Source organism: Callorhinchus milii, unplaced genomic scaffold (genome assembly GCF_018977255.1).
Source record: "Callorhinchus milii isolate IMCB2004 unplaced genomic scaffold, IMCB_Cmil_1.0 Scaffold12, whole genome shotgun sequence".
NCBI classification, from domain to species: Eukaryota; Metazoa; Chordata; class Chondrichthyes; order Chimaeriformes; family Callorhinchidae; genus Callorhinchus; species Callorhinchus milii.
Genome location: NW_024704753.1, coordinates 19,990,768 through 20,012,784, shown reverse-complemented (window position 1 = coordinate 20,012,784; position 22,017 = coordinate 19,990,768). Strand labels below are relative to the sequence as shown.

The window sequence follows — 22,017 nt, the reverse complement described above, 5'->3', positions numbered from 1 at the left end:
TCTTCGAGACGTCTCAAAGCGCTTCACAAGCTACACTGTAAAGCAAATTGACTATTTTGCGGACAAAACGTGACAGCCAATTGCATGCAATAGTGTCCCACAAACAGTGACCAAATTATTATTATCTTTTGGGTTCTTTTTGATTTTTTACCCCCAGAAAAGCAAGCCTCCAATTGACTGACAACCGGATTCCTATTTACTGCTAAGGAAGTAAATAAATGGATTATGCTGTAGTTATTGATTTAGAACTTGTGTTGAAACTGTATTTGCGGAACATCTTTCACTCACAACAATTGATAGTCAATGTCTGCCCTGGAGCAATGGGTTGAGATTGCAAAAACAAGTTTTAATTTTGTACACTGACATTTAGGGGGTGTGCCACCCAAATGGTATATCTTTCAGGACCGATTTTAATTCATTACATTTCTGTTGTTTTCCTTAATTTAAATTATGCAAATTGTACCATTTTCTTCATTTAGTTAATATTCCAAGGTCTGGTAATCACACACACATACTCACACAGACACACATACTCACACAAAAGCTTGCAAATAAACCTGGCCCCGAATGACTTCACATTTAGAAAAGGAGTAAATAAACAGCTTGGTTAGTTATTTAAAGTTCTTTCTTGTAATTGTTCCTATGAATTAATCCGAGCAGATGGAAGACAATTATACCGAGTTGTAACAGCCTTGGCAGTCCTGCCCAGTGTCTGGGACACTTACACTGGTTTCTCAATTCACTCTGAACGCAACGTTATGCACATAAAAAATATCCGAATATTCATCAGGATTATCCTAATAGTATTAGGAGCTTACTAACTGTGTGAAAGACATTCACCTAAATAAGATTACAATTTGGATGGCGATTTTTCCCTCCTTTTTTCCCCATTTGCAATCAGAACGGAACATTGCAGTGTGATTTGCTTTGCTTTAGGGAGAAACGGCAACAATGTGGGTTTTAAAGGATTTGACTAGAAAGTTTGGTTTGTTGAGTGGTTTGTGGAGATAACACTTGGCCTCCCTGTGGGTGGCCTCTGGCTGCTCACATTAGCTGCTAATTACTCGCCAACAAATAAACAATTATCGCCTCACGTTGCCATGTCGGGTCTCATCCCCTCATTCACATGTTAACAACTGTATAACAGCCCAATGTAACCCAGTGACGTGGGAATCTCTATAACAAGCGGGGACAGGAGTGGGGAGTGAGTGTGGGTGAGGCTATCACTGTGCTAACATGGCAAAGGGTTTCCATTCTGCCACAGAGTGGCTGCTGCCCGAGAGAAAACCTCCCAAAGGTGCCTTCACCATTGACAGTCTTCTTGGGTTGGGGGAGAGTCGGCAACAGTCTCCAACAATAACTCTTTATCGCCCGTGGGTTGAGCTCAACATTACAGGTGAGCAATACTAACGTTTAATGTGAGGCGCTCTGGGGCGTTAACCTGCCTCAGGGGCGCTGGATACTGTAAATGCACGTTGTTGTTAAATGTCCTTTTTGCTGAGCAGTATTTTTAAGCTGTTATTTTTGGTCAATTGTACAAAATTCTAGAAATGAAAGTCCTGACAACCTGCAGCAATGTGGAATCTGACCTGTTGTTGAGTATAAAGGTTGTAAATACCTTAGCCACAGATTCTCGTTTTATTGTACATTGATCCTGATTCTGTATTGGCAGCAACATGAATGAGGCTGTTGTGTTTCCCAGTTTGGTGTTTATATCTTGTCCTCTGTCTTTGCCCTAAGCTTCCGCAAGGCCGACCCCCAACCCCTGTGACCCTCTACCTGTCCTGAGGGGTCAGACAGTGTGTGCCAAGCTGTGCCCTGGGGCAGACTGGCTCAGTCACCCACACAACTGTAGCTGGTACCGAGGGCGGAGAGCCAGGACTGTGTTCAGCAGGAGCCAGGTAACTGCCAGTAACTTCTAGAATGAGTTACCAGATTTAGTGTAATGCTAAATTGTAATTTAGTGTAATGCTAAATGTAGTCCTCCCAAACCCACCGGTTACTCAGCCTTTACTATCCAGAACAGACAGCCGTCTTTATCTTTATTTACATCTGAAAACTCTGACTTTGCCTTTTGTCTACGAAAAGTGTTTGATTATAGATTATAGCGTAAAATCAGCACCTCTACAGCTGCATGTACCATCTCTCCTGCAAGTCTGTAATCATCTTCTCATTTAGTCAATATTTTGAGTGTTTTATAACGTTTGATAAATGCATATCTATGAGCCTAAACTCTGTAATGGAGGTTTCATTTCTTGTAGATATCAAGTTAGTTATTGTAACAAATCATATTATTGCATAGTATTGAAATTAGTGTATAATTAATGAGTGATGGGTGTTAAATGTGCCTGGCATCTTCAAATATCGGTATTGAGCACAAGATTGTATTAGCTGTTAATTTATCCTTTCTTATCTGCTCAAATGTTAAGTGCTGAAAGTTTGATGGGGGGGAACATTCCCAGAAAAATGTCTTTAAACCTAATGTTTTTTTACTTCACTAATGGAACAGTTATATTTTGCGGAAATATGAAATGATCATTGCAAGCAAACCAGATCTTCCAATCAAACTCAGTAGTTGCTGCCCTTTAAATCCTCGTGACTTTGAATAATCCACTCTATTTTGAATCTCATTCAGATTGAAGTATTGGAGGAAGCATTTCGTCGGAATTGTTACCCAGGGATAGATGTTCGTGAACAACTTGCTCACAAGTTGACTCTCGATGAAGACAGAATTCAGGTAATTAAAGGATTGGTATTAACTACTGCGGTGTTGATGGTTTCAAGGCAGAACGTAGTTTTCTTTTTAAAGAACTATTAAATGTTGGAGTTCATTTTGCCTCGCAGTTTAATTCTATGATACGGTTTCAGATCTGGTTCCAGAATCGTCGAGCAAAGCAGAAAAGATCTCACCATGAATCTCAGTTTCTGATTGTGAAAAACGCACTGATGTCCGGTTCAATTGTACCCAAACAGGAGGAGAAACATGAACATCAAAGCATCTAAAACCGGATCATGGGAGTCCTGTAGCTCAGTGTTAGAGCACTCGCTTTGCAAGTGAGAGACCTGAGTTCAATTCCAGGCAGAGGGCGAAACCTTGGGCAAGTTTCCTTACTCCACACAGAGCCTAATAATAATCCCTCCAAAACCAAAAGCAATAATAAATTGGTCATTTTCAATCTACGACTGTTTGTGGGACATTGCTGTGCACAATTGGCTGCCGCGTTCGCCCACAAATATACAGTCAATTCACTTTACAGTGTGTTCTGTGAAGCGCTTTGGGACGTCCTCCCGACGTGAAAAGCGCTATATCAAATGCAAGGATTATTATTATTATCATTCCTCGAAAAGGAACATTATTGCTGCTTGTGTTCATTTGTACTGAGTATCAGGCTCTGTTTAGGCAGATGATTCCTGATCAGTTCAAGAAGCTGTTACTAAGATGCACATCTACAGTGTATAAATAGTTCACTTTGTTTCCTGTTCGATGCTGTGCATTGGTGAGAGGAGAGAGTGACACCGGGAGCGGTGCCGGAGGCGATACCGCCACCAGTCAAACGGCCGTTATGAGCCACAGAGTATCCAGCAAAAAAAAATGAATCTGAACATATTACTTGTTTAGTATATCTTTAACAAGTTTCACATTGATACAAACATCCATTGGATCAATTCTAAGAGTATTAATCAGCATAAATGAACTACTCTATTGTTATACATGTTGTATAAATTCTACACCAGAATTATTCAATTGCAAATTGTGGACATTGAATAGTTAGTATGTAAATACTCTGTTATTGTGATTGTAAATGGCTTGTGTTTCTTCTGTTCATACCATTATCTATGATATAAAATTTCATAAGTGAGGATTTGCTTGATTGCAATTGTATCTGGTATTTATTGTAATAGTCTGATCTGTGTGTGTGTGTATATGAAACTTACTGACTATGTCTATGTTGTACATTTAACTTCACAATTGTGTGCAGTATATGTTTGTCTAAAAGTGGATTTTATGTTTTGAATTTTGGTCTTGCTGTACAGAATATGTAAACATTGCATATTAAAATTTTGTTCTATATGTGTGTCTGTAGGTTCCTCAATTAAAGGTAGTCAGGGTTACTAAAGGAGCAGCTTTATCTTAAAATGTCTGCAGTATTTATTCAGTCAGCAGTCCAACATTGGAGAAAACAAGCTTTTCATCTGGTGTAGAATTCTGCAGAAACCCATATATTAGAGACGTGATAATGCGGGTGCAAATGAACCTTCACGCAGTCTAAAAAGAAACTAATGCTAAATTATGACATTGAAGTGTCTTGCACCTTGGGACATCCTCCCGACGTGAAATGTAATTTGTTGTTGATGTGCAATAAACATTTTTAAAGCATAAAGGCAGAAAGTGGTCACGTAGGAAGTAATTGAGGATACAAGAAACAGGTGGGTTTACTTATTGATTAAATGTTGGTATGTTTGCTCGCTGCTGTGACTGTAATTTGTCACAATTCTTTTGGGGACAAATTGAATTTCCTGACTGAGCAGCTGTGCTGGGTAGAGCTGAGTTGTGGGTAGCAGTTATTGAACAATACATCATCTTTCACAAACTGAACCCATTACAGGTAATGCACTGCATTGTTCATCTAAATACTCAGCACAAAGTTTACAATACAAGATCAGCCTAATCCAGTCAGGCTAAATCCTCTTTAGCTTCCCTATTATCAGACAAATGCCCCAATGAGACTAATTTGTTGCCCATAATGAATCCTGCACAAAGAAGTTAATGGGAATGGTTTTAACAATAGGAGTGAATTTGAGCACAAGTTATGAACTGATGATTGATAGCAGCAGGGTACTAATTAAGCTAAAGGAAGCAGCACTATTGTTTTCTGTTCTTAGCAGGTCTTTAGTAGTCTATGACAATCCAAATTGTCATTTTGGAGTGGGAGGGGGCCAGTGCAGGCCTCCCTGAACATTCGCACTAGTCAAGGTAAATCCATGTTCAACCAATATTTTGATTGTAGTTTTTTCTTGATTTGATTTATGTGAAGCACTTTGAGGCTTCTCAACAATGTGATAAGGTGCCACATCACACCTAAGTATTATTATTGTTATTAAATGCTTGAAGTATTTAGTAAATATTTAGTGTGGCCTTGGGCTCCACCATTGTTAAGCACTCTGAGATGCTGCCTGGTGTGGAGGGTGCTATATAAGTGCATTTGTTGTATGTTTCTAAGGCCCAATAAGCCAGTTCCTGGGAGAATCCAGCAGAATTGTTTCCTATTTCTCAAATATTTAATTCCTAATGAGTAACTGATCCTTGATGTGTTGGGTTATTTCAATTATCTCTTGCTTGCATGGGATCCAAAGCTCATCTTTGTTGCATGTCCCTGTTGAGATCTGTAAAATAAACATTGGGATTCCGAAGGGTATCACCTTTCTGTCAAATCACTAAGTAACAAAGGGTTTCAAATGGAATATTTCACGCTTGTCATTCACTTATAGATGAGCCTCTTGTTGCTTCGTATTGCATGTATTAAAGGTGGCGGAAGCCTTGGCCAGACAATTGTTTGACAGTGTTGGCAAAGAACTGGACAGTCTACAAAAATGTTGAATAAATGGCCCACTAAACATACGGAATTGCCTAATTCACTTATTTACCATTCTCAATACCAAAAGCGAGCTTTTATTTGTTTTGTTGAGTTGATACTCAGTCTGTCTCTCTTTCACTCTTGTTGGCAAATGCAATTATTAGTATAAACTCTGTGCGTTGTGTTGCCCTGAAACTATTTAATGTAGGACCCTTGCTGCCAGGGGACGCTGTTTATTCCAGCCATGTGTTGGGGTTGATCAATTGGCTTCAGCCCTGGGGTTGGTTCAATTCAATTATATCGCTCTCAAACCAGCTTTCAAATTAAGAACTTGCCACAATTCTACACAATTTTATATTTTAAGAAAAAAATGGTCTTGCAGGATTTCTGGCCTCAGGTGAGAAGAGGATCGGGTTAAAATATGATTCATCCCGATGTCAAACAGTTTGCCAAACAACAACAACTTGCATTTATATAGCGTCCTTCACACTGGGTAGAGTTCCAGAGCGCTTAAACAAGTAGAGAATCCACCGACACATGGAGAACGGGTACTTTGGGGGAAGGTACCAGACAATGCCAGTATAAGTGTGAGAAACAATACAAAAAGGTAGACAAACTCAACCTTCTCTCTGGTACTGTTTATATGAGTTAACCATGATATCTATCCTTTCACATCAACTGTGAATGGGATCACATGAGATGTGCCTACAGATAGTTACTTCTCCTGATACCATTTGTAATATAATCCCTGGGAGTGAATAGAGCTGTCATATTGATGAACTTGAGAGCGCTGTGCGCCTTAGTATAAAGTGTGCTGCAGGTTATTAATGCTCATCATTTCTTATGACTCACATTCTCCAACTGCTCTCAATTACACCCTTTATGTCCTCTGTCCTCCACCCCATTTTCTCCTTTGTCTTCTTTGCCCCCAACTGTCCCTCTCTGTCAGCTCTTAAAATCCTCTCCCTCCCAAAATGCTCCAGTTCTGATGAAGGGTCATGGACTCGCGATGTTGACTCGCTTTCCTTTCTTCACAGATGCTGTATGATTTGCTGAGTGTTCTCGGCCACTTCTGTTTTGTTACACCTTTTGTCTTTTGGAATAACATCAGAGAATGATATCCAATGTGTTAAAGGTTTACTTTTCAGTCCGGACGTCATTTGTCCAGAAATCTTATCTCTGGTCCTCACTAAATGATGTAATGTTACCGGTCGCTCTGTCCCCCGGAGCTGGCGGGGGGGGTGTGGGGGGGGGCTGCTGGGGGGCGGGGGGGGCGGGGCTGTTGGGTACTGTGTGGGGGCGGGGCTGGTGGGTGTTGTGTGGGGGCGGGGCTGATGGGGGCGGGGCTGCTGGGGGTGAGGGGCGGGGCTGATGGGGGCGGGGCTGGTGGGTGTGGGGCGGGGCTGATGGGGGTGTGGGGGGCGGGGCTGGTGGGTGTTGTGTGGGGGCGGGGCTGATGGGGGGCGGGGCTGATGGGGGGCGGGACGGGCGTGTGGGGGGTGGGGCTGATGGGGGGCGGGACGGGCGTGTGGGGGGCGGGGCTGGCGGGGGCGGGGCTGGTGTGGGGGGCGGGGTTGGTGGGGGCGGGGCTGGTGTGGGGGGCGGGGCTGGTGGGGGTATGGGGGCGGGGCTGGTGGGGGTATGGGGGCGGGGCTGGTGGGGGCGGGGCTGGCGGGGGCGGGGCTGGCGGGGGCACGGGGAGCACTATGCAGTGCGCATGTGTGAGGAGGTGGTGGACGATGGCGGTTGGCGTTGGCTTTCTCTTCTCTCTGACTTTGCTGATAGTTTGTGGCCGCGGAACCCGCGCCCCCCCCGGGAGTGCCGGGCCCCGCGGGACCCCCGTCTGCCCGTCCGAGGTGAGGCTCAGTGGGTGGTTGTTTGGGGCTGAGAGTAGTTACCCCGAACTCCAGGTCACCCCAGAAAGAGGTGTGTGAGTGAGTGAGAGTGTGTGAGTGAGAGTGTGTGTGAGTGAGAGTGTGAGTGAGAGTGTGTGTGAGAGTGTGAGTGAGAGTGTGAGTGTGAGTGAGAGTGTGAGAGTGAGAGTGTGTGAGTGAGAGTGTGTGTGAGTGAGAGTGTGTGTGTGAGAGAGTGTGTGAGAGAGAGAGTGTGTGAGAGAGAGAGTGTGTGAGTGTGTGTGTCTGTGTGTGTGTCTGTGTGAGTGTCTGTGTGAGTGAGTGTGTGTGAGTGTGTGTGTGTGACTGTGTGAGTGAGTGTGTGTGAGTGTGTGTGTGTGTGAGTGTGTGTGACTGTGTGTGTGTGAGTGTGTGTGAGTGTGTGTGACTGTGTGTGTGAGTGTGTGTGACTGTGTGTGTGTGAGTGTGTGTGACTGTGTGTGTGAGTGTGTGTGTGACTGTGTGTGAGTGTGTGTGTGAGTGTGTGTGTGAGTGTGTGTGTGAGTGTGTGTGACTGTGTGTGTGTGAGTGTGTGTGAGTGTGTGTGACTGTGTGTGTGAGTGTGTGTGACTGTGTGTGTGTGAGTGTGTGTGACTGTGTGTGTGTGTGTGTGTGTGACTGTGTGTGAGTGTGTGTGAGTGCTGTAAAGTCGGCAGTCGGATGCCCTTCGGGTGGATGTGACCTGAACAGTCTGTGGAGTGATTCCCCCCCAACCTGTTGTGTTTGTAATGGCTAAAACTCGACCTCTTTACCTTCCACTGATCACAGTGTGAGCAACAAGTGTCCCGGTTCTCTGTGAGAGAGAGGCGGTGTAACCTCACACTACCAGTCATCCACACCGTGTAACAGGGAACAGCTCTCAGTCTGTAGGAGACTTTATGTAAAGCCCACGTTGGTGTAGTGATGAATGACCGAATGCCCCCGAAAGCATTGTTTGTGGGGACACGATTGCCTTTGAACTGAGCCTTCAGTCGGAAGTGAAGTGGTCATTTGTGACTGCATTAAATTCTTTGGCATTTCCTCTGTGTAACCGCAGGCACTCGCACACAGCGCAGCTGTAACTGTGCAAACACACAGCTCTTTAATCATTCCAGTCCTCGCTTTGTTGGAAGTTTCAGTAATTTTTTTTCTCACACACCCATACACACTCACAAACACACCCGCACACACTCTCACACACATTATATCTTTTAAGCTATTAGTTGGTCAAAAAAAATCAGTAGCCGTGCGTGTGTTTAATGCATTGCAAAATAACACGTAGATTAAAACACATTGCAGTTTTTATACAGCCCTGGATGTTCTACATGCAAATGTAAAGGATGGGAGAAATTGTACAACATTCAAAGCGACTTGGGGACAACATTCGGCATTTGCTACTGATCTCTGGTTTCCAGATGGTGTTTATGACGGGGGACATATGTCCCTTTTCCCCTCTAGTTTGTTTTTAATACATTTTATTGTCCTCACTTTTGCACCTCCTGATTTGCTCGTGTTGTCCTGTGTCTTCTGATAACCAACATTAAAGGGAGACAGAGGGAGAAAGGGGTGGTATTGATGTGGTTCCCTGTTGGCAGCAATCCAGCAACACTGACTAGATCTTTAAAGAAAACTCCTGGTTCAATCTCAGTCAGTACACATTGTCCTCCATGGCATTTGGCCTGACAATAATCAGCGCTGGTGGCAATCTCTGTACCAGAGGGAAACATTGCCAACCAAACATGCAATACCAGGAGATTTTGTCTTTCGTTGTGTGTAATGGATTTGATGAGATTCCTCAAAGGAAGTATTTTAGGTCACTTCAGAAAGGATTAAACAGCAATGATCTGCCTGCGTCAACAACAACAATTTGCATTTATATAGCGTCCTTCACATTTGGTATCTGCATCTACATTAAACATAACAAGTAGTTGTTGGACAGGAAACTTATTCAGGGTTTGAGATATGGCAGAAACCTCAGGAGCAAATTTCAAGCAATTTATAGCTGCCTCCACCCCCTCCTGATCCCACTCCCAGCTCAGGTCCAAATCCCCGTCTGTCCAGCACCTTGGAACATCCTTCTGACGTGAAAACTTCTGTGTAAATGTAATGTGTTGTTGTTCTGGGGTGAGATTAGATTACTGCTTGGCAATCTCTTTTGTGTGGCATAAGTTACTTTTTATATAATGTGCTTGTTTAGAGTTGATCGCTTTTGTTCCTTTGTGTTAGTCTTTCTTGTGGACAGGAAGTTCCATTGGTAATTTATAATGATGCTTTAGTTGCAAGAATTAAAGTGTGCTGGAAGTTCACTGGAATTTCGTTAGCTGATTGTTGAAGAAATAATAAATTTGTAAATTTACAATCATACATTTTGGGGATGTTTCAAATCGAAGACTTGATGCTTTGAGGCTGAGTTAAAGTGTTTGCTTAAACCAATCCTCTCCTCAGTGCTCTGTTGCTCAGGAGGCCACATGACAGAGTTCCCGTAACCATCACAGTCCACTGATCCCTCCTGTGTGTGTTTGCGGATGTCAGTTTGACTGTGATGCTTCTATGGTTGAATGGCCTACCGACAAAAGCCGTCTCGGCTTACAATTGAATAATGTCTGGCTTGGGGGAGGTACAGAGATGCTGGCACCTGTGAGACTGAGCCCCAGAAGAATAAAAATACTTTACAGCAACTTTTAAAAGGGAATTGGATGAGCATTTGAAATGTAAAAATCTATCAAGATCTGGGGACTAAATGGGTCGCTCTTTCACACAGCCAGCACTAACACAATGGACCAAATGGCTTTATTCTGTGCTGTAAAAGTCTCTGATTTGTCAGTTCAGACCCTGTAGTATGCAGATTCTGATCAGGTCAGCCTCAATTGTTTTTAAATACTGTCTTTGCATCTGATCCAAAGCAGGTTTGGAGATGTAGAAATGTTTTCAATGCCTTCTGCTGAAATGTCTCAAAGCATTTCGCAAATGTTCTGTGAAGTGAAGTAACTGTGATTGTAGGCTGTCAGTTTGTACACAGCAATGTCTCACAAACAACCATAAAATTGATTGGCCAATTGTGTATCCAACTTCTGGGCTGGGAAACGTGCTTCTCTGTTAGAATAGTGCAAAGACTTCAAATCTTGGTTTAAAGTCTCTTCTGATGACTACCTGATCACATACTGTACTTGTGGTGTCTATTGGTGTATCACTTGCTCTGGGTGCCTGTAGGACTAGTTCATCTCATTATAAATGTGGTTTAGTACCTCGTACAAACAGCCATTTCTATGCGGGAGCCGAGATTTTGAGTGTGAACAGGCCTTGATCGTGGGGAGGTGATCGTTGAGGCGGATCTTGTCTTCACCTGGAGTCTGGATGATCAGTTTCCAGTAGGAGTCTCATAGTGTCAATAGGAGGGGAAATACGGGCAGCCCCTTAATCCAGGGACATGTGGACAATTATAGAATATTGATTGAGATTGTTTAACTCTTCATAGAGTAGGAATGGGATTTGGGCATTTGACTTTTCTCCCCACCCATCCCTTGTTTATCCACCACATTGATCAGGAGGTTTCATATTCCCCCTTCTCTCTCAACTATGTTGTAATTACGCTGACAAACAGAATCTACCGAGAATGTAGTTTTAGTTTTGTACAAAAGAACATGTGTGATCTGCTAGAGATGTTGGCAAGCTTGGATCTGCATGTATTTAGCGACAGATAAAATCTGAATGTGGTAAACAAAGTGCATCTTAATGTCATTCTTTAAAAGTAGTCTAGGAGGACTGCTTCAGTTGAACTGTGCTGCACAGATTTAATGGAGATTACAGCCTGAAAACAACCACTAATAGAACTCCAGCATGTTTCTGTTTCCCATTAAAAACAATGGGGAATTGAGCCCACTCTCACTTGCAGCAGGTCAGCGATGCTAATGATATTTGAGTATCACCGTACTGCTGCGGGTGGAATCCCATCTCTAGTCTCATTGCGAAGTGCTTGTGAACCACAGTTATTTTTGTGTTGACAAAACTGTTTGAGGGTAGAGAATGTCTAGGTTTAGCAATTAGGTAAATGACAGGTAGTGTTGGTGTGTATTATGGTGGAGCATTGAGACATCCTTCAGGTTGCGGAGGCTTGGGTTCAAAGTACAGCAAACATGCTGCAAACACACAGGGATGAGAGAAGGGACTTCCATGTAGATGAGGCTCCCCCTCGGCCCAGGCCTGTGGGTATCTGTCCTCTGTCCCTAACCAGGCACTTGTCATTAATCTCCATGAATGAATTAATTTTGATTTAAAAGCACCATTGCCCATTGGTGTTCGGTTCTGGGCATAAATGTAATCGTTTACCTGGCATTGAGAATTTAATGGGGAATGATTTGGGATAGTTACATTCTGTGCTTGGGTCACTCTCTGGGTTGAGTATCTGAACTGCACTCTCCCAGACTGTGATTTGCTGCCCAGCTATTTCTTTGCTGTGAGCCTGTCTTCTATTTCAGCAGGAACTGTTGGCTTTGTTCATTGCCGTCTGTGGTTGTCATTACTTTTTTGCAGCAGAAAAACTGAAGGGAAAGTCCCTGAAGCATTTTAGATACTTTTTTTTAGGTGGTGGGGGGGGAGAAATAATAGAGTTTATTGTACTTCTTGTCATCTGTTCTATCGCTCTGGCAGCGTAAGCTCGTGCAGACGGAGGAGGAAACACGACCATATGAAATCAGTTCAAGCTTGTGGAAGACGTTACATATGTCTGATTTCTGGCACAAATTGCTGACAGCTGGTGTTTGCTGTCTTCTCTCTTTCCCCTCTCCCCCTCCTCCCCTCAGGCTTGTGGGCATGTAACTTCATCACTTTTTTCCAAGCGCAGGATCCCTTTACCAACAATTTCCATGGTAATGACGGGTTAAATTAGTAATTCTAAAAGTTATGGCACAGTTGTTTATCTACTCGGACTGATTTTCAAACGAGGAATGTAACCGGAATATTTAAAGCTGCACCAAGCCATAATTTAATGTATTTTATTTTGGTTAAAATAATAAGCAATCCTCTGAATTATTATGCCATTGGTGTTTTTATTTTGCCTTTAATTTCCCCTCCTTCCCTGAATGTGTATAACTTAATTTTACTTTCACTGAGGTACAGTTTACAGGGTGCCAGGTGCCCTCCAGTAACTTGCCCAAGTGACATTATTCATCTTTACGCTTGGACATTGTAATAAGTAACAGTAATCCTTACATTTGATATGGGCCTTTTTGCATTTTGAAATTCTATCCAAGAGCTTCACAGGATTTTACCGACTGTATTTGTAGGTGAACGCAGACGGCAATTTGTGCACAACAATGTCCCACAAACAGTCAGCAAGTTATTTGTCCTCGATTGTGAGGGCTTAACAGCCAAGCTCAATCCATCCTGACCCAATGTCCTCAACACAAGCACTTGCCAGGGAATGGGTCACTGAGGGAATCAGGGCTGAGTTTCTCTGGTGGATTTGTTGACGTCTCCTCTGGTTGGACACAGGAAAGCTGACTGTTAGTCTGGTTTACAGAGAGCGAAGTTGATCAAGAGAGGTCATTTGTGTTAAAAGATTAACAAGAAAAATTACGAATGCTGGAAACTCTCAGAATAGTACAAAATGTAGAAGAGTTTTAGCATTGTTCAGAAAACCGTGGGAGTGATTAACGTGGAGAGGGATGAGGAGGAGAACCAGGATCAACTCAAGAATATGAACGTTAGGAAGAAAAAGAATATAAAAGCAGCATTGAATGGGTCAGCATTAATCCATTGTGAACACACAGGAGAGAGTGTTAATGGATCTCGCATGATACAAAGGTAATCTCAGAAGAGGCAGCTATGGAGATAGGCGTGTAAGTATAGCACTGAGATCCTGAGTTCCTTTCCTGTAAATAGTACCTGTAAATAATGCATTCATTTCACTTTAATCATCTCCCAAGGTTGAGTTTTCTCTGGAACTCTTGTTAAACATGTGGGAAATCCTATCGATGGGCAGTAGATTTTACAACAATAATAATATGCTTTGAAACAGACATTTGGGCCATTGATTCTGTGTTGCTAACAATGCCCAGTTATTTCCCGGTTGGGCATTTGTACGATTTTCTGCAGCTCATGAGCAAACATGGGCCAATGCAGAGAAGATGCTCATGACTCAGTTATGTCAGATTCACAGAAGAGGCGCCTTTGTTTTTTTTTCATTTTTGTTTATTCCCATTAAGGAGGAAAGAACCTTAAGCTTCAAATCAAATTGTTACTTGATCAACACATGCAGCATAATTGAATTTGTGTTTTGGTTTAGTCTATGAAGGTTCCCCCTCCCCCTATCCCAACCCTCCGCCCACTCCACTCCACCCCCCACCCCATGCCTGGTGCGCGTGCACACACACGTCTAGCAAAGCGATTAGCAGGACCTGCAGCGTCTCTCTAATGAGGCTAACAGTTGCTCTCACACATGGACACAGCTGTAATTGTTGGCCACTAGCAGAGCTGAGCAGAGGTAAAGTTTCCCAGATGTAGCTGCAACACATGGATCCCAGGCCAGAGATAAGGAAGAAAAGCTAAAGAAGAAAATTCCTCATGGAAACAGTTGAGAAAACAGTGTGTGGATTTCCTGGCTCGGGTACATAAGCGCTCTGAGACGCCATCCAGCATGGAGGGCATTATATAAATCCAAGTTGTTTTTGTTAATAAGGAGCTTTCACTTCATTCAAAAATGGAATGCAATATATCAGTAAACTCTCTTAAATCAAGCCTTATAGTGGAGATGATTCACTGCTTATATGGTTCAATCTGAAATTAAACCATATAACCAGTGCAATTCTGAAGGGGGCGGCATTGTTGGAGGTGCTGTCCTTTGAATGAGACGATAATCTGGAGTCTAGTCTGTCTGTTCAGGTGGATATTAAACATTCAATGGGTCTACTTAGAAAAGAAGCACTTTGAGAAGTCTCGACAACGTGATATCAAATGCAACTTATTATTTATCATTATTTTGAGAACTGTTCTTACCCACCACCTGGCGAGGGAGAAATCACCTTTACAGGTGCAACTGAACTATGTAACTGTGCTTTGGAATTGAAGCCAGCACATCACTGCTTGTGGTCTCAGGGTCTCCGTGGAAACTTGTCTAAAGAGAGAATACCCTCATCATGTCACTGCAGGAATAGGGACAGATGTAGGTGGCAGTTTAGTGTGAGTACCATTGTGTGTTGGGGGGACTTGCGGAGGTTGTGGCGAGCAGGCACAGCAGAGGTGGAGATGTTAAGGAGCTGGAGGGGGAACTTAAGGGGCCAGAGCAACCATGGCTGGGTGTCAGGTGACTTCAGTGTGTTTTGTCTCTTTGTTCGCTTCACTAGTCAAGGATTTAAATATTTCAAAGTGAATAACAAAAGCTTCACAACATGTTAATCGCCCATTCGTGAAAGGTGAGAATAAGGTGATGTCATCTCCCTTTAGTGTGATGGAATTTTAAATGCAGAGCGCGTTTGCCAAACCAAGTGTGGATTTATTCCCCTTCTCTCTCCTAAATAACCCTGGACCAGAATTTTTGTCAACTGTGGATGACATTAACCCATTTGCAAATCTTTCACTCCAGCCCATTCAAGCTAAACAACAAAGCATTCCTTTAAAAAGGTGATTAGATTTCTCAAAAAGCCTGTGGTCCAGAGAAGCACTGAGCAGCTCAGATTGTGTTCCCTTGAGTTTGCAGATAGCTGTGAATTCTGTTTTGTTTACACTCCACCATATGGAAAGCGAGCTTGAACTTGCAGCACCTTCTGGTCGTGTATCTTTAGTTCCTGTCTGAGGCACGTCCTTGCTGATGGATCAGTTGATTAAATAATCCTGGACATTGTACCTGTAAACATTGTCATTTCTCAAAAGTGCTTCCCTGGTGATTTCTGCCAAATGCAGTTTGTGGTTTTGTGGTAGGTAGGGTGCCAAATCATGCTCTCCATCAGGCAAACAAAGTGTCTGGCTACCCCAGAAACTGGTGTTAATGCCGACAGGATCCATCCAGCTCAATGATGATGCTCCCTGTGTGACAAGCAGCACAATAATAATAATAAGCCTTGCATTTGATATAGCGCCTTGACGTGCCGTTGGCCATTTGGATGAGAACCATTACCCCAGGATTCAGTTTTCTCAAATGATAATATTGAGCCAGAACACCTGCCTGACATGCCACTATGAGCTTTGTTTCCCAAAATAAACAGATGCTGAAAATGCGGCTTTTTTCCCCCATGTGAATGACTCACCCAACATACTTGTTGTTAGTTCCAGGCAAGTATTCTGTTGGCCCAGCCAGGTGTCTGACATGTGGAAACCCATCACCATGCTTCAGAACCAAACTGAGCGTTCCATGTATCCCACCTACACATATGGAAACTCCAGAGATAGATTGTTGGAATGGAATGCGCAAATATATAACTAATAATCCTGGTATTTGATATAGTCAATTATGTCATCAATGTCTCCAAGCACTTCACAGGATTTACTGTAGTCATGTAGTGTAGTGACTTGTATTTTCTGTAGAGTCCTATGGTATAGTACCCTGAAATACTGTACACTTTCCAGCACCTTGGGACGTCCTCCCGACGTGAAAGGCAACTATACAAATGTAATCTTATTATTGTAGTAGTGACTTATTTTGTATGTGAATATATACGCACATCAAGTACTTATGTGGGTGTTTTTAATGAGGATTGTAAAATTCTGCTGCAGATTTTTTTTAATCAGTTATATAAGCAGCAAGAATAATCTTTTTACCTTAAAAGCTGTTTAGACAAAGCTGAGGTATTCCGTTTCCTCTCGTCTCCTTTCATATACATATCTTTATACGCCCTTTGATGTAAAGCACAACCCTTTGTGCCAGACACCATGAACTTCAATAAATCTTTACACCCTGAAATCTGGCTGTGTGGATCTGTTGAACATCTTTCCAATGTGAAGAGTGCCACGAGTGTAATTTGTTGTCGTTGTGGGAAAACTTCCATTTGCTGCCTTTTGCTGAAAATATCAATTTGCTGGAAGATTCAAATCTGCAAACTATGAAGGTGTTGATGGCAACTGTGTAGGACTAATTAATCTAAACTGAGCCTCCATTTCATTGTGGGTCTCGGGTTCTAGAAATGAAAGAAATACATTTGAATCCTGATTTGATATATTTATCAGACCAATGAAACATGTGGGGGTGTGGCTGGTGGAATTGCTGAGATGTTGGGGCTCCCAGTGTGAAGTGCTTTGAATACATCCTCCCAACATAAAAGGTGCTATAAAAGTGTAAGTTGGCTTCAGTGTCAACCCAAAGCAGCAGTCAGCTCTCTCCTGGCTTTTACACAGCAATGTCATTTACTCTACTGGAATTGTAATTCCCTCAGATAGGCAAAGTGGCTACAAAGTCCATGCAGGAGTTAGTAAAAGCTCATTGTGGCCTGAATTGCCATCTTCTAAGAGTCCACATGAATGTAGAAAACTTTATAATGAGATTGGTAACAGATGTTGTCTAATTGAAAGCATGAGTAGATGAGACGGGAAGGTTAGTGCTCACAGCCTGGGTCTGCAGGTATTAAAGAAAAAAAACTCTTAATTAACTCATTTCATTAAAGGAAGGCCTCATCTACCATGGCAGTTGTTTAACAGACACAACCTCCATTGAGGTCAGCCAAAGCCTCTCTCCTCTTGGGTTATATAGTGCAAGCAGCTCCTACTTCTGAGGCTTGCTTTCCTCTATTTTAATGGACGGGAAATCTGTTCCTTCCTTGACTTTGAACGGTTGTGGTTGGGCAATGATTTCTTAATGTGATTTTGTATCTGCAGCTTCCATGCTTCTGCCCCACAAAACCACAACATGAACTTGAAGTGTTTTCAAGCTGTTGTTTACTGTGCACCTCAGTAAAAGATGGTTATATTGCATAAATTTTAACAAAGGTACATTGTTTTTATTTTACTGTTTCTGTACCTTCATGCCCTCGCTACTCTATTCCCCTCTGCCATGGAAGAGAGGGTGTAATGGTTGATCATATAAATTCAGAGAGCATCTGGTGATGGACTTGCTGAACATGTGCTGTTGAATGTTGAAGGCAGGGTTACAAAGTGAAGGCTTCTGCTTAGCTGGCACGGCTGGTTAAAGGATGACTTGAGTCTTTAGAAATTGAAACAATAAACTCAGAATCTGTCGGTGGAGCTAACTTCATATTGGAATATAAATGTGTTACAGAGGTTCTGTAGGGATGTATGTCTGGCTGGGTACTGACACATTCCTGTAACTCAGTTCAGATGAGGATGAAAATAGTGACGGGCCTGAGCAGCCCATTCACAGTGGTGCTGAGCCATTTCAGAGTTACACATTGCCATTAAGATATCACATTGTTTTTCTTGTTACAGGACAACGGGAGACCGATGACTGAATTCAGATACGAAGGTGAGGAGATCCTTCATTATCGTTGATAAATAAGTGTTTTGTTTCTTAAAGTGAATCATTCATTGCTGTGCTCCCCCCAAAAAAAATCATGTGAAGTTTGCGTTGCATTATGTCTCCTAATGGCTCAGTTGGTAAAACCATTGCCTTGTGTGAAATTGGGATCAACAGGCACTGAAGATCCCAGGTCTGATCACTGATCTGATGTGTATTACCTGATCTTTTTTGACATGCTAACAGTGTAAGTGTCTCTAGTGAAAGAGTAGAAAAGCAGCCAAGGTTTCTGTGTCTGATCACGAGGCAGTAATTCCTACCAGTAAATACAGGTGTGTCTATCAGGTGAGCGGGTTAGGGGGCTGTGATCGTCATTGCCCCCCGACACATGACAATTATACAATCTGCCAACAGGCTATGACTGATTCTTCCACTTTCACAGTTCCACTTTCTTCCACCTCCGACGCATCGCCCTTCTCCGCCAATATCTCTCCCCAAAGGCTGCTGAAACTCTGGTCTATGCCTTTGTCACCTCCCAGCTGGACTATTCAAACGCCCTCCTCGCCGGTCTACCATCCACTACCACCCATAAAATCCAACTCATTCAGACCCGCACGAAACTCCGCTCCCCGATCACCCCAGTCCTGGCCAGATTGCACTGGCTGCCTGTCCCAGAGAGGATCAATTTCAAGATCCTCACCCTCGTGTTCAAGTCCCTGCACTTTTCTGCACCCCCCGATCTCTCTGACCTCTCTCCTCAGCACAATTGCCTTCGTTCCTCTGGGTCTGGTCTCCTCCTTGTTCCCCGAGTTCTCTGCTCCACCCTCGGCGGCCGTGCCTTCAGCCACTATAATAATAATAATCCTTGCATTTGATATAGCGCTTTTCACGTCGGGAGGACGTCCCAAAGCGCTTCACAGAACACACTGTAAAGTGAATTGACTGTATATTTGTGGGCGAACGTGGCAGCCAATTGCGCACAGCAATGTCCCACAAACAGTCGTAGATTGAAAATGACCAATTTATTATTGTTTTTGGTTTTGGAGGGATTATTATTAGGCTCTGTGTGGAGTAAGGAAACTTGCCCAAGGTTTCGCCCTCTGCCTGGAATTGAACTCAGGTCTCTCGCTTGCAAAGCGAGTGCTCTATGCCCCGAGGCTCTGGAATTGCCTTCCTCACTCCCTTCGTCTCGCTCCCTCCTTTCCCATTTTCAGGTCTCTGCTGAAGACCTTTCTTTTCGACTGCGCCTTCGGTCACCTTCCTCCCCCTGGGTCGGTCCCGGGATCCTAAACTGTAAAGCGCTCTGAGACGCCGTCCGGCGTGTAAGGCGCTATATAAATCCAAGTTGTTGTTGTTGATCAGTGGTTATGACTGATCTGGGCAGCTTGATGAACATCAGTGAAGCTCGTTGATGACGTTTCAAAGACGATAAGGAGCTATATCAAATGCAGGGATTATTATTTATCCAATCCTGTAGAATTCCAGTGACTGAGCAGAAATAATGGCTATGCCTTAGCTTTAAATGTCTGCCCGCAGTTTATAGCTCCAGCACAGCCAGACACAAATAAAAAAAGACTATAAATTCCCAGTAAAGGATGCACAAAAAAGGTTTTGCCCACAGGCTTTGTCCTGTTTCCCATTACACTCTCCATGATGCAGGAATATTCAAACTGAGCCAAACTGAAACCTTGCTGTATAGAGAGAAAATTAGCCTGCTCCTATCCAGTGATGTTTCTAATGCACCCTCCCAGCTCTGACCTGCTGTGCACAGGCTTGCATTGCTCCCAAATGTCTAGTTGTAATAACTAGTAATGAAGCCAAAGTTAAAAGCGATGAAATTGGTCTGTTTTAAGTAGAAGCTGGGAGCCCAGGTTCTATTATACTAACAGCTAATTCACGCCTGTTTCAGAGGAACAGTGCTATAGCTGCTTTCAGCTGTTCTAAGTTTGAGTTAATTTGTTTCCAGAGAGACCTGCTGTTTTGCAGCTACACAAGGCAAAGAGGTTCTTTTTACTTAAACCACATTTTCCTTTATTTCAGGGCAAGCGAGTGTTAATTAAAAATTATTCCCTTAGCTGCTCCTTTGCTAAATTATAAATGTACTTTAAACTAACAAGGGAGCTCATAGTCCTTTGCCAGATTTTGCAGATGAATTTAGGTTTCTCATTATTTGTTATCAATTCTGCCTAAAATCTTGCTCCAAAGATTGCAGAAGTCATGGTGAATAACGTGAAATGTACCTGGCTTTTAGCTGCTCTGGGGCTAGTCTCTGGATCACCCTCCGCCTTGCAACCTCTCTTAGTTTTCAAAAACATTCTAAAAGCCCATGTATTATTGGTCACCTTCCTCCCCCCACAACAACAAACAACAACTTGCATTTATATAGTGCCCCTGATGCAGGGCAGAGTCCCCCACGCTCGGAGGATTTCATCAATTCTGTAAAGAGGAGTGTTCCTGAGTCAGAGGAGCCATTAGTGCGAGTTGCTCTTCACATATCATTAAGTCAGTAACAAAGTGAAGTTCTTAAAGCCAGTTCTAATTTAAGGGATTTTAATAAATTCTACAGTAACTATTATAGAAACTAATGGCATTCAGTTAATGATGGTTGTTCTTGGTTCACCTAAAAAGGAAAGGCCGGTGTAATAAAGCTGCAGTTTTATTTGGCTTTTGACCAAACAGAGTACATCATCCCTGTAATTCAAGTCGTTCTTAGATCTAACCTCTTGTGTATTTGCTACAGACTGTTCGGCAGGAGGTGATTTGAAGGGCGAGCAACCAATTGATAAAGTCCAAAACTTCTGCTTCATCCAAAATGTTCAGGACAGCCTGGCGGCAGTTCGCGTTCAGTGGAATCCAAGCCCCTTGGGTAAGTGACAGCCTGTAGTGTAGTGTCAGAGCCCTGAGCAGCCACGTGGAGCACTGGGGAGAGGAGAGGAAACGAGGTCAGACAGGAACATAAAATTCATGTCGGACAAATGGCTGAAGCTTACCTTGACATTACATAATGCTAGTTAAATTGTGCTCTATAGGTCAGGATTGCACGCGTAATGTGGGGAAGTCCTCAGGCCGGCCTTGTGCTTCCTGTGGTTCGGTTTTTCTCATCAATTCAGTCTACTGGTGCCTGAGTTCAGGCTGTCTCCTACAGTCTGTGCCTGTACTGTCAAGACTATAGAGTGTGTGCTGTGCTACCATGTGTTGTACAATGTGACTACAATACCTTGTGATATACCAGCGATCTTTCAGGAATTAGCAGAGCTCAAGCATTCAGATTATCGTATGTCTAAACTAGGAGCCTGTATTGTATTCCCCACCCTAAACCTCATCTCTTTGTCATGGCCTGGTTTGCTCTACCATTGTACTAGGTACCTAATGTACTAACTACTTGTACAGGTGGTTAGAATCTGATACCCATTTGATCTTGCTCCTCACCGCTTCCCTACACTGCAAGGCTTACATGAATTAAGTGATGCCACACCTGTGTCAAGAAGCCTGATTTGAAATAGTTCTCTACAGTTAAGCAGTTCTTCTCAATGTTAAATTCTCATTTAAAAAGAAATCCGTAACCATTTGCAAGTAGCTCAGTGGTTAGAGTGCTCACCTCGCAAGTGAGAGGACCTGGGTTTGATTCCCGGGCAGGTCGAAACTTTAGTCAAGTTTCCTTACTCCGAACGCCTCTGTTTATCTATTAGTAAGTAGTAACCCGGTTGTTAGTCAATTGGTGGATCCCTTTTCCGGTGATAATAATCCATTTAAAAAAATATATTAAAAAAAATTTGGTCACTCAATCCACATCAGTTTATGGGGACACTACTGTGCGCAATTGGCTGCTGCGTTTCTCCCATAAAATGTACAGTCATTACACTTTACAGTATATTCTGTGAAGCGCTTTGAGATGTCTCAAAGATATGATAAGGCACTATATCAAATGTAAAGATTATTATAAATTAGAGGGATTAAACTTCAGTTTCAGGATGCAATGCATTTTCTACCTTATATTTGTAACTTGTTTTTCAATGCATAAAATATTTTCAAAAGTCACTTCTTGTGGTTCAGCAACCTATTGTGGTGTAATTTGTTGCTGTGATATTGGATTTGGTCATTTGATACCCAGAAAAACACACATAACCCCAAAGCAATAAAGTGCACAAAGCTCAGGAATGAATGTACCTCGGAA

The 22,017-nt window shown here is 42.9% G+C and overlaps 2 protein-coding genes across 4 annotated transcripts in view; both read left to right on the top strand.

Moving 5' to 3' along the window:
* Positions 1–1,236: 1,236 nt before the first annotated feature.
* On the top strand, positions 1,237–3,003 carry hesx1 (HESX homeobox 1). The gene is made up of 4 exons (XM_007890539.2): positions 1,237–1,396; positions 1,741–1,901; positions 2,636–2,737; positions 2,869–3,003. Exons 1-4 carry the CDS (start codon positions 1,237–1,239, stop codon positions 3,001–3,003), a joined length of 558 nt encoding a protein of 185 aa, XP_007888730.1.
* Positions 3,004–7,295: 4,292 nt separating this feature from the next.
* The window catches only part of il17rd (interleukin 17 receptor D), a 28,717-nt gene continuing 13,995 nt past the window's right edge, over positions 7,296–22,017 (top strand). For 2 of the 3 annotated variants that reach the window (XM_042339762.1, XM_042339761.1), the window contains exons 1-3: positions 7,296–7,432; positions 17,816–17,852; positions 20,584–20,709. In XM_042339762.1, coding sequence (XP_042195696.1) covers positions 7,316–7,432; positions 17,816–17,852; positions 20,584–20,709 — 280 coding nt within the window. In that variant the 5' untranslated portion in view covers positions 7,296–7,315. Of the gene's footprint in view, positions 7,433–14,594; positions 14,624–17,815; positions 17,853–20,583; positions 20,710–22,017 lie in introns of those variants that run through there. The other variant, XM_042339764.1, reaches the window with a different exon arrangement.